This window comes from Sus scrofa, chromosome 13, assembly GCF_000003025.6.
Source record: "Sus scrofa isolate TJ Tabasco breed Duroc chromosome 13, Sscrofa11.1, whole genome shotgun sequence".
Taxonomy (NCBI): Eukaryota; Metazoa; Chordata; class Mammalia; order Artiodactyla; family Suidae; genus Sus; species Sus scrofa.
In genome coordinates this window covers 37,889,098-37,904,175 of record NC_010455.5, presented here as the reverse complement: position 1 = coordinate 37,904,175, position 15,078 = coordinate 37,889,098, and the positions used below count along the sequence as shown (strand labels likewise).

Sequence of the window (15,078 nt, the reverse complement as noted above, 5' to 3'; positions counted from 1 at the left end):
CACTCCTATGCTAGCTCTCTGTGGTAAACTTCACACATTGAAGCCCAAGGATTGTTTTTGAAATGCATGCCTGATCATATCACCCTTGGCCCTGACTAAAAACTTTCAACTACCTTGGCATTGTTTTTAGAATGATAGAAACCAAAATCTTTAACCTCACCCATAGAGTCTGTCTCATCATCTGCTCTGACTCTTTTCTGACCAGCCATTTCCCTGCCTGCCTGCCTTCCCCTCCCTCCCCACCCTTTCCCTCCCTTCCTTTCTTCTTTCCTTCCTTTTTCTTTCTTCCTTCACTCTTTCCTTCCTCTCTCCCTATCCCCCCCTCCCCCTTCTTTCTCTATCTTTGGAATTCAGGCCAAGAGAAGGTACATAACTTGAGCAAGGTCTCAAGGGTGGTTGGGTGGCCTCTTCCATTTTCTCATGTGCTCACATGCTTGTAAACATACATGTGCATGCATATACACATGTGCTTGTGAGTGCATAAAGAGAATGAAATGATGGAAACAGGCAGAGAGGAACGAAATAGAGGGAAAATATTTTTAAAGATGGCAGAGGCCCCATGGTTAAGAATTAGACTCTAGGCTTGGCTTGATTCCACCAGGTTCTACTATGAAAAGGACCTTCATCACAGTGTACAATGTTCTTATAAGAATTCAGTGAGATGAGGCATGAGCAGCACTCAGCAGAGCAGCAGATAGAGAGTGAGCACTCCAAAGGGATGAGTTGCTCTTACTGATATTTTAAAAGTGAGTATGTGAGAGAGATGCAGAGGCTGGATGATAATGGTCCTGGCTGTCTTAGAGAAGACGACAGAGGCAAGCAAGACATCACTATCCCCCATCATTTCTTAAGTGTCAAGGAGCCAGTACCCAAGAACCAAGCAGGTAAAATGGGTAGGGATTCTGAGCAAAGATAGCTTATTTGTGGTTGGATATGTCATGCATCAGTCCAGGCTTTAGGCCCATGTTATTGACATAATTATTTTCAAACTAAGCTTGAAAAACAAAGAAAAGAAACCTTAATTTTTTTTTTTTTGTCTTTTTTGTTGTTGTTGTTGCTATTTCTTGGGTCGCTCCCACGGCATATGGAGGTTCCCAGGCTAGGGGTTGAATCGGAGCTGTAGCCACCGGCCTACGCCAGAGCCACAGCAACGAGGGATCCGAGCCGCGTCTGCAACCTACACCACAGCTCACGGCAATGCCGGATCGTTAACCCACTGAGCAAGGGCAGGGATCGAACCCGCAACCTCATGGTTCCTAGTCGGATTCGTTAACCACTGCGCCACGACGGGAACTCCAGAAACCTTAATTTTTAAAGTATGTGAGTAGACCCCATTTCATTTCTTTTTCTTGGTCTTACCATTTTTGATTTTGCAGTGCTTTGCAGGATTTGCCACAAATGCAGGGGGTAATTTTTGGGAGGAGGGCAGTGGATATCAGAGTATAGTAATAGCATTGTCTTCTATTCTCCATTATCATAAATTCTAGGGTAATGAGCTTAAATGGAAGGATATCTACAAGCCAGTCTCAGCTCTGCCACTAAGTAACTGGGTGACTTCAACAGATAACTCTCTCATGGAGCCTCAAATTCCCATTTGTAGGATGGGGAAATTTGATTAAATAACCTACCAGTTCCACAAGTCAGTGAATCTTAAAGAAATCTTATCTGAATTTGACTTTTGAATCACCAGGAAGTGACTCTGAAAATATAATTCTTAGGCCCCATGTATACCTACTGAATCAGAACCTTGAGTAGAGCCTGGAAGTCTGCACTTTGGCAAGCTCACTAGATCATTGTGACTCTAATCTAAGAATCACTGCTCTATGCTAAAAATATAGAAACTAAAACAAAAACAAAAAAAAACCCATAATGCCATAGCTAGATAGTCTTAATGTTCCTATTAATAATTAGAAGATTATCAGAGTTCCTTGGTGGTGTAGCCTTTAAGGACTTAGTGTTGTCATTGCTGTGGCTTGACTTACTACTATGGCTCAGGTTTGATCCCTGGCCCCAGAACTTCTGTATGCTGTGGGAATGGCCAAAAAAATTAAAAATAAATAATAAATAAAAATTATAAGATTATAACTTAAGCATTAAATTAGAGGATTTTATTTGGAAATATAAGAATAAGATGATTTTTCAGAGAAAATATTCTTTTTATAATTTTCAGGAATTCAGTATCAATTTCCTTGTAGTATTTTGTTTGTAAACTTGAATAAGGAAATGTTATTTCAATAACTATTAATAATTATGTATCTCTTTTGCAGTTTTTGAGTGATATAATTTTAGTCCACTTGTTTCTCTTGAATTTTTTCTCCAAATACACAGAAATAACTTTATACTATATATTTTTCCATGTCATGGATTTTTGGCAGAATTTTATCGGTGTTTTTTTCCCCATTACAGTTTGATTTATTTGGAATTCCCATTGTGTCTCAGCGGCAATGAAATTAACTAGCATCCAGGAGGACTCGGGTTCGATCCCTGGCCTTTCTCAGTGGGTTAAGGATCCAGCTTTGCCATGAGCTGTGGTGTAGCTTGGGGATGCAGCTTGATCTGGTGTGGCTGTGGTATGGGCCAGCAGCTGTAGCTCTCATTCAACCCCTAGCCTGGGAACTTCCATGTGCTGTAGGTGCCGCCCTAAAAAAAAGCAAAAAAAAATTTTCTTTTTTTTAAATTTATTCTAGTTTAAATTCCAAAACAATTCTCAAATCAGAATCTACTCCCTTTATTTAAGCTCTTCCTTTGAGATGGAAGGGATGTCCAGGAAGGAAATCTTGAAGTCCGTGGGAGGCTGGTCCCCTCAAAATGTCCCTACTATTGATAATTACATCACATGGGGCAAGACTCTTCTCTTCTCCAGGCATCTCAGTACCTTTTCTGCAAAATGTACATTTAAACTAGCTGACCTCTAAATTTCATTATCTTTTGGGATTGCCTTGACAATAACTATTCAGTTTTCTAATCTCAGGCATGTGGAATCTGCACTGGCCCATAGATTAGGAGTTGAGAATTTGATGCTATGAAGGGCAAGGCAGGAGCAAAAATGAGAGAAGAGGGTTTGGTGTTAAGCAGTAGGGACTGAAGTGACTATGGCAAGCTGGAGCATCTCTGACCTATCTCAAAATTTTCAAGTTTTGATTTTAAATTATGATTCTTAAACTAAACAAAAATAGTTTGGTAGGTCAGCTTTGGCCTTTGAGCTATTGGTTTCCAAAGTCCATTTGCACCTGATTTTTAGCCTTTCACCTGCTGATAAATAAAAGCAAACATAGAGCAACTTACTTGGAAGGAGTTTTTAAAAGGTGCCCAAATCAGAATGCTAGTGTATTTGAAAAACACAGACAAAAACATTGGATAGGAGCTGGCACAGTTCTCTATTATAGGATAGAGATTAGTAGATTTATTGTAAGTGTTTATTCCAGTGGGTATCAAACTTTTGTATGTATCCAAAGTAATCTTATCATCTAGAGAGCTTCTTAAAATGAAGTTTCCTGGATTCTCTTTCTTAGTGAGTCTGATTCAGTGCTCTTCTGTGGGGCACAGGAATCTTTGATTTTTAACAAGCATGCCTAGTGATTCTGATGCAAGGGTTTGGAAGACCACACTTTGAGAAACATTAAATCCATGCTCTTTTCTCCTTCCTTTGTTTCTTTCTTTTTTGCTTTTTAGGGCCACACCTATGGCATATGAAAGTTCCCAGGCTAGGGGTCAAATCAGAGCTATGGCTGCCACAGCAACTCAGGATCTGCATCTTCGACCTACGCTGCAGCTCAGGGCAATGCCAGATCCCCTACACACTGAGTGAGGCCAGGGGTTGAACCCATGTCCTCATGGATATAGTCGGATTCACTTCTGCTGTGCCACAACAGGAACTCCCCATTGTCTTTCATTTTAAAGAGAGGGAATGGGCTCAGTGAGGTGAAATGACTTGCTCAGAAATGAGAATATGGGACATGTTCAGCACCATTCCCCATTTCTGGGCCCTGGGTAGACATCATTAATCAACCATGGCACCAGTTAACGTCTCAACCCAGCACTCTGGGAAGCCACTTGTACTCTCTCTAAGTGTGCCTGTAATTGAGACTTTGTTGCTTCCTCTGGATTATCCCAGTGTTATTCAGTTCATGGGTGATGAGATGGGACTAAAACCCAAATATTGTGTTCCTTGTGCATTTGACAACATTGCAATCACTTTTAATGGCCTTTCCCTGAGAAGTTCCATTTTTATCCATGTATAATTGGACACAGTGCAAAAAAAGAAAATGTTTAATTAAAAATCATAGACTTAAGGAACATTTAATTATTTGCTGCCTTTTGGTTGATGAGTAGTGTCCATTAGGCACCATCCACCATTTCACTTGGATTATTACATCCCAGGAAGTGTGTTATTCCTTTTAACTTCCCAGAAGTTATTCAAATCGGTAGAGAGTTAAAAAATAATGCCACATAGTGAGTTAAGATTGAGTATGACTTAGTTCTAGGATTGACACACAGAAGCTCAAGGAACCCACAGTGTTTATAAAGCCCGTCTCGCCAACCCTTGCTGTGGCCACATAGCAGATAAGCAGTTGAGAAAGCCAGATAGCAGAGCTGGAGGCCACTGCAGTGCTGCTCCTGCCCAGTGATAAAGCACAAGTAGATTAGACCTGTGCAAAGCCATATGGGTGCACAGAGAACACTTGCCAATGCAAATAAGACTAAAACAAGAACACATTGTTGGAATTTCTGCAAGTTAGTTGTTAATCAAGTAGATCATGGCATATTACGGCCTTTTAACACATGTTTTTGACATCTGGCCCTGCGCGGCTGACAGTTAAATTAGTTTTGTGATTGACAGAGAAATATTTTGTACTATTGAATCATCAATAACACTTAAAAACATTATACTCCTTGCTGATTTTTTTTGTCATCGATGCCTATTCAATAGTACAAGTGCTTAGGGCAACTCAACCTAATTTCCAAGTGACTCTGACACCTTTTGGATGTTAACATGCGTACTCAATTTCATTTCCTGTCCTTTGAAGACGGGTTGATCCTTAATTTGAATTCGTGTTCCTTCCATCAGCCTTTTTAATTGCCAGTTGTTTGCCAGACAGTTTGCCCAGCCCTGGGTTAAGAGAATCGTAAGATTTGAATATTGCTCTTTAGAAAGCAAGACTGAGAGAGTGGACTGCAGTAAAATCAAGTGAAGGGTGCCTAGAGGGAATAAATGCCCCATGTTATGGCCAGAGCAATTTTTGGGAAGGTTTCTAAATAGTGAGGTGACACAGTCAGTTTGGGGCTTTAAAAATGTCACTCCAGAACTTCCTGTCATGGCTTAGCAGTAATGAACCTGACTTGTATCCATGAGGACGCGGGTTCAACCCCTAGCCTTGCTGAATGGATTAAGGATCTGGCATTGCTGTGAGCTGTGGTGTAGGTCACAGATATAGCTGGGGTCCTGTGTTACTGTGGCTGTGGTGTAGACTCGCAGCTGCAGCTCCAATTCGACTCCTAGCCTGGGAACTTCCATATGCCGAGTCTGCAGCCCCAAAAAAAAAAAAAAAAAAAAAAAGACAAAAAAAGACAAAAAAAAGTCACTCCAAGAGCCATGGGGTGGAAGTGATGGGATGGAGAGGGCCTGTTTGTTGGGTGACTAGCTGTGAAGCTTTTTCAGTAAGTGCAGGCAAAAGGCAGTAAGGGTGGAGTTCCTGTCATGGCTCAGTGGTTAACAAATCCGACCAGGCGCCGTGAGGTTGCAGGTTCGATCCCTGGCCTTGCTTGGTGGGTTAAGGATACGGCGTTGCCGTGAGCTGTGGTGTAGGATGCAGACGTGGCTCAGATGCCACATTGCTGTGGTTCTGGCGTAGGCCGGGGTCTATAGCTCCAACTCAACCCCTAGCCTGGGAACCTCCATATGCTGCAGAAGTGGCCTAAGAAAATGGCAAAAAGACCAAAAGAAAAAAGAAAAAAAAAAAAAGAAAAAAAAAAGGCAGTAAGGGCTCAGTTGCTGAAATTGTTGAAAGTCCTTGAGAGACTTAACTGTGCACTGAGGCCATTTCCTTCATCTGTTGACCAAACCACATAATCATCCACTTACCAATGACACAAAATGAAATAGAACTGTAACTGAAATCAAGAAGAAACAAGTGTAGGCAACTAATAGACTCATTTGTTCTATTTCTACACTGACTTGTAATAATTTACTTCATTTTAAAGTGTTTTAAAATAATTACTATACAATAATAGTACTTTTTTCCTCCTTGAAAGCATTAGACGTATAAATTACTGTCATTGGGGTAGAACAGTTGCTTCCCTGGGGGATCTTAAATCATAGGTTAAGTGTTCAAACTAACTTCCCTCTGAATTAAACACTATTTTACAGTTGTCTTATGTATCAGACATTGTTTTGTGCTATATACTTATAAGAATGTAAAAGATAATATCCTTAAGAATCATTATTGCACCAGTATTTCTTAACATGGCCATCCAAAAGGAAATTATGCGTTGGGTAATTTGAAACAAATTTCAGAAATCTAGGTCAAATTTTACTCAAGCAGAATTTTCCTTTAAAAAGGGATTCTTATTTTGATATTGGTAAGATTTCACATATTTGGAAAATATGTATACCAGAGTAGTGTTTACTTCAGTATAAGAGTCAAGGGCAGGCAGGCCCTCACATCTCCTTGAATGTCTCCAGGCATATGTGTGTGACAGTGTGTTCTAATGGATGTGGCTAAGACTTAGACAGCCCTGGACATCAGGGTGGGCCTTCCCTTTATGAGCTAGGTCACTTTGGATGGGTTAGTAGGTCTCTATGAACCTGAGTTTCCTCCCTATTACTCTGTTACCAGTAGTTCTGGTTCAGCTCTCACAGATGTGATGATGACTAGATGTATACACAGGGTACATCACAGTACCTGGCATGTAGTAACCTCTCAGTAAATCAGTTGTTTAAAACTCTATTCAAATTCTAGGACTGTTTCAAGTCTCTACTGATTGAGAATATAGAAGTAAATAAACACACCTCCAGAACCATTGGAAAATAACTTATATGATAAGCTTATTCTTTATTTTGTCTCAAGTTCTTACTGTGAGTCTAGCCCTAAGTACTTGGATGGTCTAGGTCCTGCCCCACTTTGACCCTCCCCCCATTTCTGGTGAGAAGAGTCTTCAGAAACCAAGGAGAGTTCTTTGACATCAAATGAGAAAGTCAATCCAAGAGACTGGTTTTGCCTCTTCCCCTTGCCCATACAAGACTTTGTGCCTGAACCTCCCTTTTCTGGAATTACTCTTGGAATTTTTCTGATACCACCATGAATGTAAAAATAGTAGGGAGAAGATTAACAAGCTGACTATAACTTCAATTAACAAGCTGAAAGCTGTATTGACTACCTTTCCCAGATATTGTTATGCACAGCCTGTTCACAAACTGAGTTTTGAATGTCTTGTGTGTTGATTCCTGTAGAACATTTCTTACGTGTATTGCTTCTTATTTCTTTCTGTAGCATGCCTTGACACAGACACTCCGGTGGGTTCTCATCTCTCCCTCTCTCCTTTTTTTTTTTTTTTTTTTTTTTACAATTGCCTCGCAGGAAAGGATAATTGAACGTTTGAAAGAACAACGAGAGAGAGATGATCGGGAAAGACTAGAAGAGATAGAGTCATTCCGAAAAGAGAACAAAGACCTGAAGGAGAAGGTCAATGCTTTACAAGCTGAACTGACTGAAAAAGAGGTGAGTCTGGAAAAACAAATGAACCACCCTGGTGGTTCTCATAAACCCATGCTCATGGTAGCCTCAAGAGACTAGAGATTTAGTTTGAGGGACCATGTGAAATCATGGGGGACATAGTTACCTTTGCTTTGTAAAATTATCTGAATTGAAAGAACAGGATATACTATAACTCCTTTCATCTGGTGATGCGCTATGCATATCTTCTGTATTCTACTGTCCACATAGAATGTAGCGTCTTGAAATTTTTCTTGATGTCATACCATGTTTCTATGGTTTGGAAGATTCTGTATTTTTTTCAATGTCCCATGATCTCTTATTTGAGATAACAATAGTATTGGTAATAATAACAATCACTTCACTTTACTGAAGGCCTGATATGTACTATACTTGTGTTGGGAGTTGTACATTCATCTGTGCTTCTCAGATGGATCACTTGATGACTCAAATTATGAAATATGGAACCATGCTGGACACATAGGTGTAGGTTGGCGCTGCTCTTCTCAGACATCATTTTTATTTTATGGTAAGGAGTATTTTATGGAAGGAGTATTTTATTTTATTTTATGGAAGGAGTATTTTAACGCTGGTGCAAACGTGAATTCAGAATACAACTCTCACCTGTATCTTAATGTAAAATAATATGCTTTAAAGACATTTTTTCTTGGTGGTTGTGGAGGATGTCCTTACTCTGAGGGATACTTATAACCCCGTTAGTTTATTTAGGGATACTTTGGTAGAAAAGTTTGAGAAGTAGCAATGCACATTCTTTTATTTAGTCTCCAAAACTCTGGATATCCACCGTTGTCCACAGTTGGTCCTTTCACATTTATTTTTGTCTGTAGAAACTGTCTATCTCCTTTGGGGCTGTTACAGATCCTTTTACCCTGTGGGCTGTATCACAGCATAGTTGTGTATTTCCCAGCTCCAAAGTTATCACCTCAGTCCTTGTGTTTTGATAATTTTATACAAATTAAAGTACTATCTAAATTAGGAATCCAAGAAGGGAGGAATTGATGAGTAATAGGAGTTTTGAGGACCCGTAGAAGCAAAATTATATTTCTTAAAGCTTAAGCACACTAGTTCCTTTGATATGAAAATAAAGAATATAAATCTTCTTCCTACTATTTCATTGCTAATTCCACCGTGGGTATCTGTAGTTAATGTATTTGGTATGTAACAGAAGGTACAGAATTTTCTATCTCATTTGTACCACTAACCACAGATTACAAGTGTTTTTCATGAGTTTGCACCTTAAAATAAATAAATAAATATTTGTAATTGAAAAGAGATCTTAATGACATGGTAAAGCATAAGCTTTAAACAAAAAGAATTTTGTTAACAATGCCTACATTGTATGAATTTCAGACAGGCATTCCTGCAAACATTTATTTTTCCTGTATAATAATGTGCCTGCCACTGGGTTGGTGTGTCAGTCAAGGTTCCACCAGAAAAACAGGCCTGTATTAAGAAATTTAACTGTATTAAGAAATTTATTGCAAGGAATTGGCTTACATAGTTATGGGGGCTGGTCAAGCACATCCAGAATTCACACGGAAGGCCATCAGGAAGGGTGTACTAGAAACTGTCAGACAGGAGATGATGCCGCAGCCCACAGGTAGAATCTCTTTTTTTCTGAGTGAAAACTCAGTTCTGCTCCTAAAGCCCTTCAACTGATAGGATCAGTCCCACTCAGATTATGGAGACCAATATCCTTTAGTCAAAGCAGCTTATCATAGATGTTAGTCACATCTGCAAAATACCTCCATAGCAACACTTAGATTAGTGTTTGAAAAGCTGGGGACTGTGGCCTAACCAAGTTGACACAGACAACTGTCACACCTGGCAATTTAGAATTTATAAAGGAAAACAGCATGTAACTGTTGTTAGCAGGGTGCTTATAGTTAACTTGGGGTAATAATCTTCACCATGACAAAGTGCTTGGATTATAAGGTCCTTTGTTATTTCTGTGGAAGTTACATGATAAAGACCATTGAAATTGGAGATGGAGACCTAGGTTTGAGACCTGTGTCTCCAATTAATAGCCTCAGAACCTTGGAGAAGACAAAGCCTCACATGAGCCTTAGTTTCCTAACCTAAAAAATGAGAAGGGCTAACCTGTATTTCAGAGGGTTATTAGGACCCAGGTTGTTTGCTGGGTGATTGTGGTGGTATCTTTTTCAATAATGCTTTACCAGTGCCCATGAAGCAGTGAAGTACTAGACCCATCATTTACTGAGAAACTGCTGTTGTGCTTAGTATCCTCCTAGGCACTGCAAATGATGTAAAGGAAAGGCACCATGTCTGATTTTGGGTTGAACCTAACATTTATTCACATAATTAGATGTTGCTAACCATTTCCTGTTTGGTGATAGACATTGCCTTCCTAGTTATATTCTGTGATATATGCAATACTTATTTCTTTACCTTTTGGGGTTCATACTCTACAGGGGAACCCTTGGTCTGGGTGTGTTTGCTAAATGAAGCAACTTAGGTAACCCCATGTCTGAGTTGGGGAAATTCATTCTATCTGCTGCATCTGAATTTACAAAAGACTAAAACATGAAATCTACTCTAAATTTTTGATTCATTTTATCTTTGGTTCTCTAAATGTTCAAGAACCATTAGTCATTTTTCTGTTAAAGAAATAGAGTTTGATTTAAAAAAACTTAATAGGATTCTTCTTTTATACTTGATTTGCTCTTTTTGGGGAGAAAAGCATTAAATTTCTTTCGTATTTATCTTAGAGTCTGTGTGACCTGACAGCAGTAAATGTAAATGGAAGGTTCACGGTGTCTGCTTTGCCATGACATGTAAAGACCACCTTGGGACTCAGATCATTAGCATAACTTGGAGACACGAAACATGCATTTACTGACCACACCATTTGGTCACATTTGATTTTATTGCAATTAGATCCTGCTCAGTTCTGTAAACTAGCCAACTTTAATTTCCTGGCCAGAGCCGACTATTGTTACCTTAGTAAGACTATATTTACCCTCTCTGTCTAATGCATGCTTTATTGCTATGTATAGAATCAATGTATTCACATCGAAGACATTGCTAGTAGAAATTTCAGTGTTTTACTTACTACTGTTCTTTTCCTTTTAGTCTAGTTTAATTGACCTTAAGGAACATGCATCTTCATTAGCCTCAGCTGGGCTGAAAAGAGACTCCAAATTAAAATCTCTAGAAATAGCCATTGAACAAAAGAAAGAAGAATGTAGCAAATTGGAAGCACAGTTAAAGAAGGTAAGTGAAATCTAAGAAAAAACATACCCAGTTTATGATGAATTTATACAATAGGAAAGGAAGTGATATTTTTCAAAAGTCTTTTATCTTTTATCATCTGCTGATAAAAGGATTAATTAGCCATCTTAATTCCTCAGAAGTCTGCATCAAATCTGTCTGTGAACCTCAAAAATTATCTTTATTTCCTGTCTGGAAAACAAAACAAAACAAAACGTGATGAATAGGTAAAAATAATAGGAGAAGTGAAAAATATAAAAGCCAACCATTACTCGCTGGAAATATCTCAACTATCAAAAAAGATAAATGGAAACATTTTGCAGCAAACCAAAGAATCCAAGGGCCCCATTTTATGTTGATAAACTTTTACTACTTGCATAAGTAGGTCAATTTTTTAATTGGAATTTTGTAAAAGTTTACATGACAATGTTAAATTTCCAGAAGTTTACCAAAATAGTCAAGTCCTTGGAAGATCTGTGGATTGACTATTTTATACCAGAAATGGCCTTAATGTCTAAGCAAGCTTGTATGTAGAAGGCTTCAGAAAAGAAAGCAGACTCTTTGCATTGCAACATTAACATGTTTTCTCTGAACTGGACATTTTTGTGGAGTACATTTCCAGTCATGCATCATTCCTTTGACTTTTTCCCTGTGTTGTTTGGTATGTCTGCACTCATTGTTCACATAAAACTCATAACATTATGAGTTTAAGCATTTTGTTTCCCTTTGACAACTTATAAACTTATTCAAAAGAGATAAGAACCTAAACAAACAAAGCATATAATAAAATTTGACTATGTATAATTCATAACACACTGGGATGGGGATTTATTTGCTAAAGTTATGAAAATGTATGATATAGATGATAGGGATGTGAAAGCATCATATATCTGTGGAGAAATTATTCTGGATAATTTAAATTTTAATACACTATTTTTTATGTTGCAGTATATAACCGAAATGTGATTACACTGTGTTCACTTTACCATAGAATTTTAGGAAATTGTCATGAGATTTCACACTCGTGAGTCTCCTTACTAACATAGAAAAAGATAAATATGCAGTTCAAATCCCTTTGCAACAAAACACCGGAAAATCTCTATATTGCAAAGTCTCTTTCCTAATCCACTCAATATCTCATTTTTTTTTCAAGCAATGTCTAGTTAAATAAAAATCTTGAAGAGTAGAAGAATTTAAATTGCCCATTTGAATGTGTTTAAATGGGAATTGACTTGGCCGTTTATGATTTGGGTATATGACATACATTCGTGACACATATATGAATGTGTTCTGCAATATGTTATACATGCATATGCATAGCCAGAAGTGAACCTGAGAAAAGTTTTTATTTAATGAATAGTTTTATGATCTAATATAACTCTGTGAAAAAGAGCAGTTCATTGGCTCCCTGTGGTGGTCCTTTGAATTATATTCCCTTAGTTGCAATGTGCTATGTGCTGAAGGAGAACCCCACACAGACCTGGGCATAAAAGATGCCCATCATCATCTCTGAAGAGCCATTATGGAGTTGAGGGCATCCCATATATTATTTCTGCAGATACATACTTAACGTATTCCCTTTTAGTGTCAGTTATCCATGGAATATGAAATCCTCTGGAAATTAAAAGGAAGAGGTTCACACATTGATACTTGTAGTTTCTATGTATATAACTAGTTTAATAAATGAGCATATATGCAGTTCAGTTTAGTTTCTTTCAGCATAGCTATGGTCACCCCCAAAAGTCAATTAGAGCCTGTGGTTTCCTTAGGTACTCAGACACCACGTATTGAAATTCAGAGATCAAATCCTGTAAATATCTTAGCATTATTTCCGACAACATTTTAACATTCTGCCACATTACCAGGATTAAAATAACAAATATGGTTGTCTTGCTGTAAAGGACCTGTTTAATTTATGAAAAGATAATTTATTTCTCAGTGTATAAATAATCTTTGCATATACTATCTCCTAAATGCATAGTACAGTGAGATTAAATAAAGTTAATTATAATTTAAGTATTTTTATATCTAACCTGCAGATGCTGTTAATGTTGTTTTTGGCTTTCTGCATCAACTAAATTCAAGAGTTTAAAATATTTTTTCTAGTAGTCTTTAATTTCTACTAATAAATAGTTCTGTAAAAACCTCAAATACCCATCACCCTAAAAAGAATTGAGATCTACATGAAATATTTGAAAATATAAGCCAACAGTATGTGAATATACATATAAACACATCATTTACTCATGGAAAAATAAGCAGCTATAAAAGCTAAAGGAGTGTCTGAACCTCCTTTTAAATAAAAGGGTATGTGACTTGTGAATAAAATATAAAGGGTTACTAAATGAAAGCTGAAAATGTAATAGTTTTATTATGTCATAAATAAACCATGAATTCCCAATGAAATTTTGCTCAAGATTTGTGAGCGTCCAGGTATTTTTGCCATAAAATCTACAAACATTGTAGATGTGTTTAGCTAAACAGAAACCTTGCCTGCTAGTGACAGTGGACTCTAAATGGTAATTTAAGTTTGTTTTTGTCTTACAAACAATGCTTGAAATTGGTAAGGCGAGTTTTTAACAGACAAGTTGGTGAAGAACATTTACACACATAGATGCTTTTAATCCTTTCCTATACTATGTCACTTTCAAACGTTTCCAAATACTTTGTGTTGAAAACGAGTACTATAGGCAGAAAAGGATACACATTCCATCCCACCTCTTAACAACACCTCTTAAATTCACTGGTAAGGAAATCTTTACTGATATAGTGAGGCTGATACAATGATCCTAACCAAATAATTCTTAAGTATCTAGCTATGAGTGTGCTTTATAATTTAGTGCATTCATTAATCTTAATTAGACACTTAGGGGTTAAGAAGAACCTGATTAGTGATGAGTGGATCTTTTGTCTTTCAAAAGAATATTGTTTCCCATACGTAGAAGTAAATTCACCTTATATAACTAGAAAACACTTAAGAAGCAACAGCGACTCAAAATATTTTGTTTCGTGTTACTTGGTAATTTCCCAATTAATATCATCTTTGAGAAGGATGTTTTTAAAAAAAATTTTTATATTGAAGTGTAGTTAATTTACAATATTGTGTTAGTTTCAGGCATACACTGCAATTCAGTTATACATATATATATATTTCTTCTCAGAAAATATATATACACATTCTTTTTCAGAATCTCTTTCCTGATAAGTTGTTACAAAATATTGAGTATAGTTTCCTGTGCTATACAGAAGGTCCCTGTTGGTTATCTGTTTTATATATAGTAGTGTGCATATGTTAATTCTGAGGAGGGTATTTCTTTTTTTTTAAACCATGGTAAAATTTTCATTTACTTCATCAAAGCTGAAGAAGTAAAAAAATTCACGCTCTTCAAAGACATGTCTTAGTTTAAAGCAAATTAAAAGTTCCTGTAATATTTCACTCTATAACTTGACATTGAGCCCCAAATTAATGATGCAAATATTTAAGAAATATAACTTGAGAATGCTATTTAAAATAACATTTAGATCCATAAACATTTAAATCTTCTATATAAACTAGAAGAGTATTACAGATTCTGAAGGACTTGGAACATAATAGGATTGATTCTAAAAATTGTACATTTGTTTTTATGAACTAGCAATAGAAACTGGTAATAGGCAGTGGATAATACTACACTGTATTTTGGTTCCTTTTGATTTTCCTACTGACTGAAGTTTTTTCTTTTCCCATTTACTGTTAATCCTATAATTTCTTGCTTACTGATATTTTGTTATTGCTCACCTGCTGTTTGCTGATCTATATTTTTCTAAAATTAGCCTGAATAGAAAATTCAGACTTGTATTAATATAAAAGAAGAGCTATAAATTCAATGATAAGATTTAATTAATCTTTTATTATTACCATCTTTGAAGTTCAGGTAATAAATTGCAGGCTTGGCCAAAAGCACTTCTTCTGATTCATTGCTTGAGGCCAGCACTTCATGTATCATCAAAAGTGGACAGCTTTCTTTATTTCATGGGTTATTTAACTTGAGAAAGGGAAAGTAACACAAACCTTAAATTTCTTATTCCAGCTATTCTTTTTAGGAGCCAAAGTCAACATTTCTATTTCCCTAGA

At 37.0% G+C, this 15,078-nt stretch overlaps 1 protein-coding gene across 22 annotated transcripts in view; it reads left to right on the top strand.

Annotated features, from left to right (window-relative positions):
• ERC2 (ELKS/RAB6-interacting/CAST family member 2) overlaps positions 1 to 15,078 on the top strand; it is a 979,000-nt gene that overhangs the window by 463,337 nt on the left and 500,585 nt on the right. For all 22 annotated transcript variants that reach the window (XR_002337959.1, XR_002337957.1, XR_002337956.1 and 19 more), the window contains 2 exons: positions 7,578 to 7,718; positions 10,827 to 10,967. Coding sequence is in view for 16 of the 22 variants with exons in the window: in XM_021070727.1 (XP_020926386.1) it covers positions 7,578 to 7,718; positions 10,827 to 10,967 (282 nt within the window). In the remaining 6 variants the exon portion in view is untranslated. The remainder of the gene's footprint in view (positions 1 to 7,577; positions 7,719 to 10,826; positions 10,968 to 15,078) is intronic.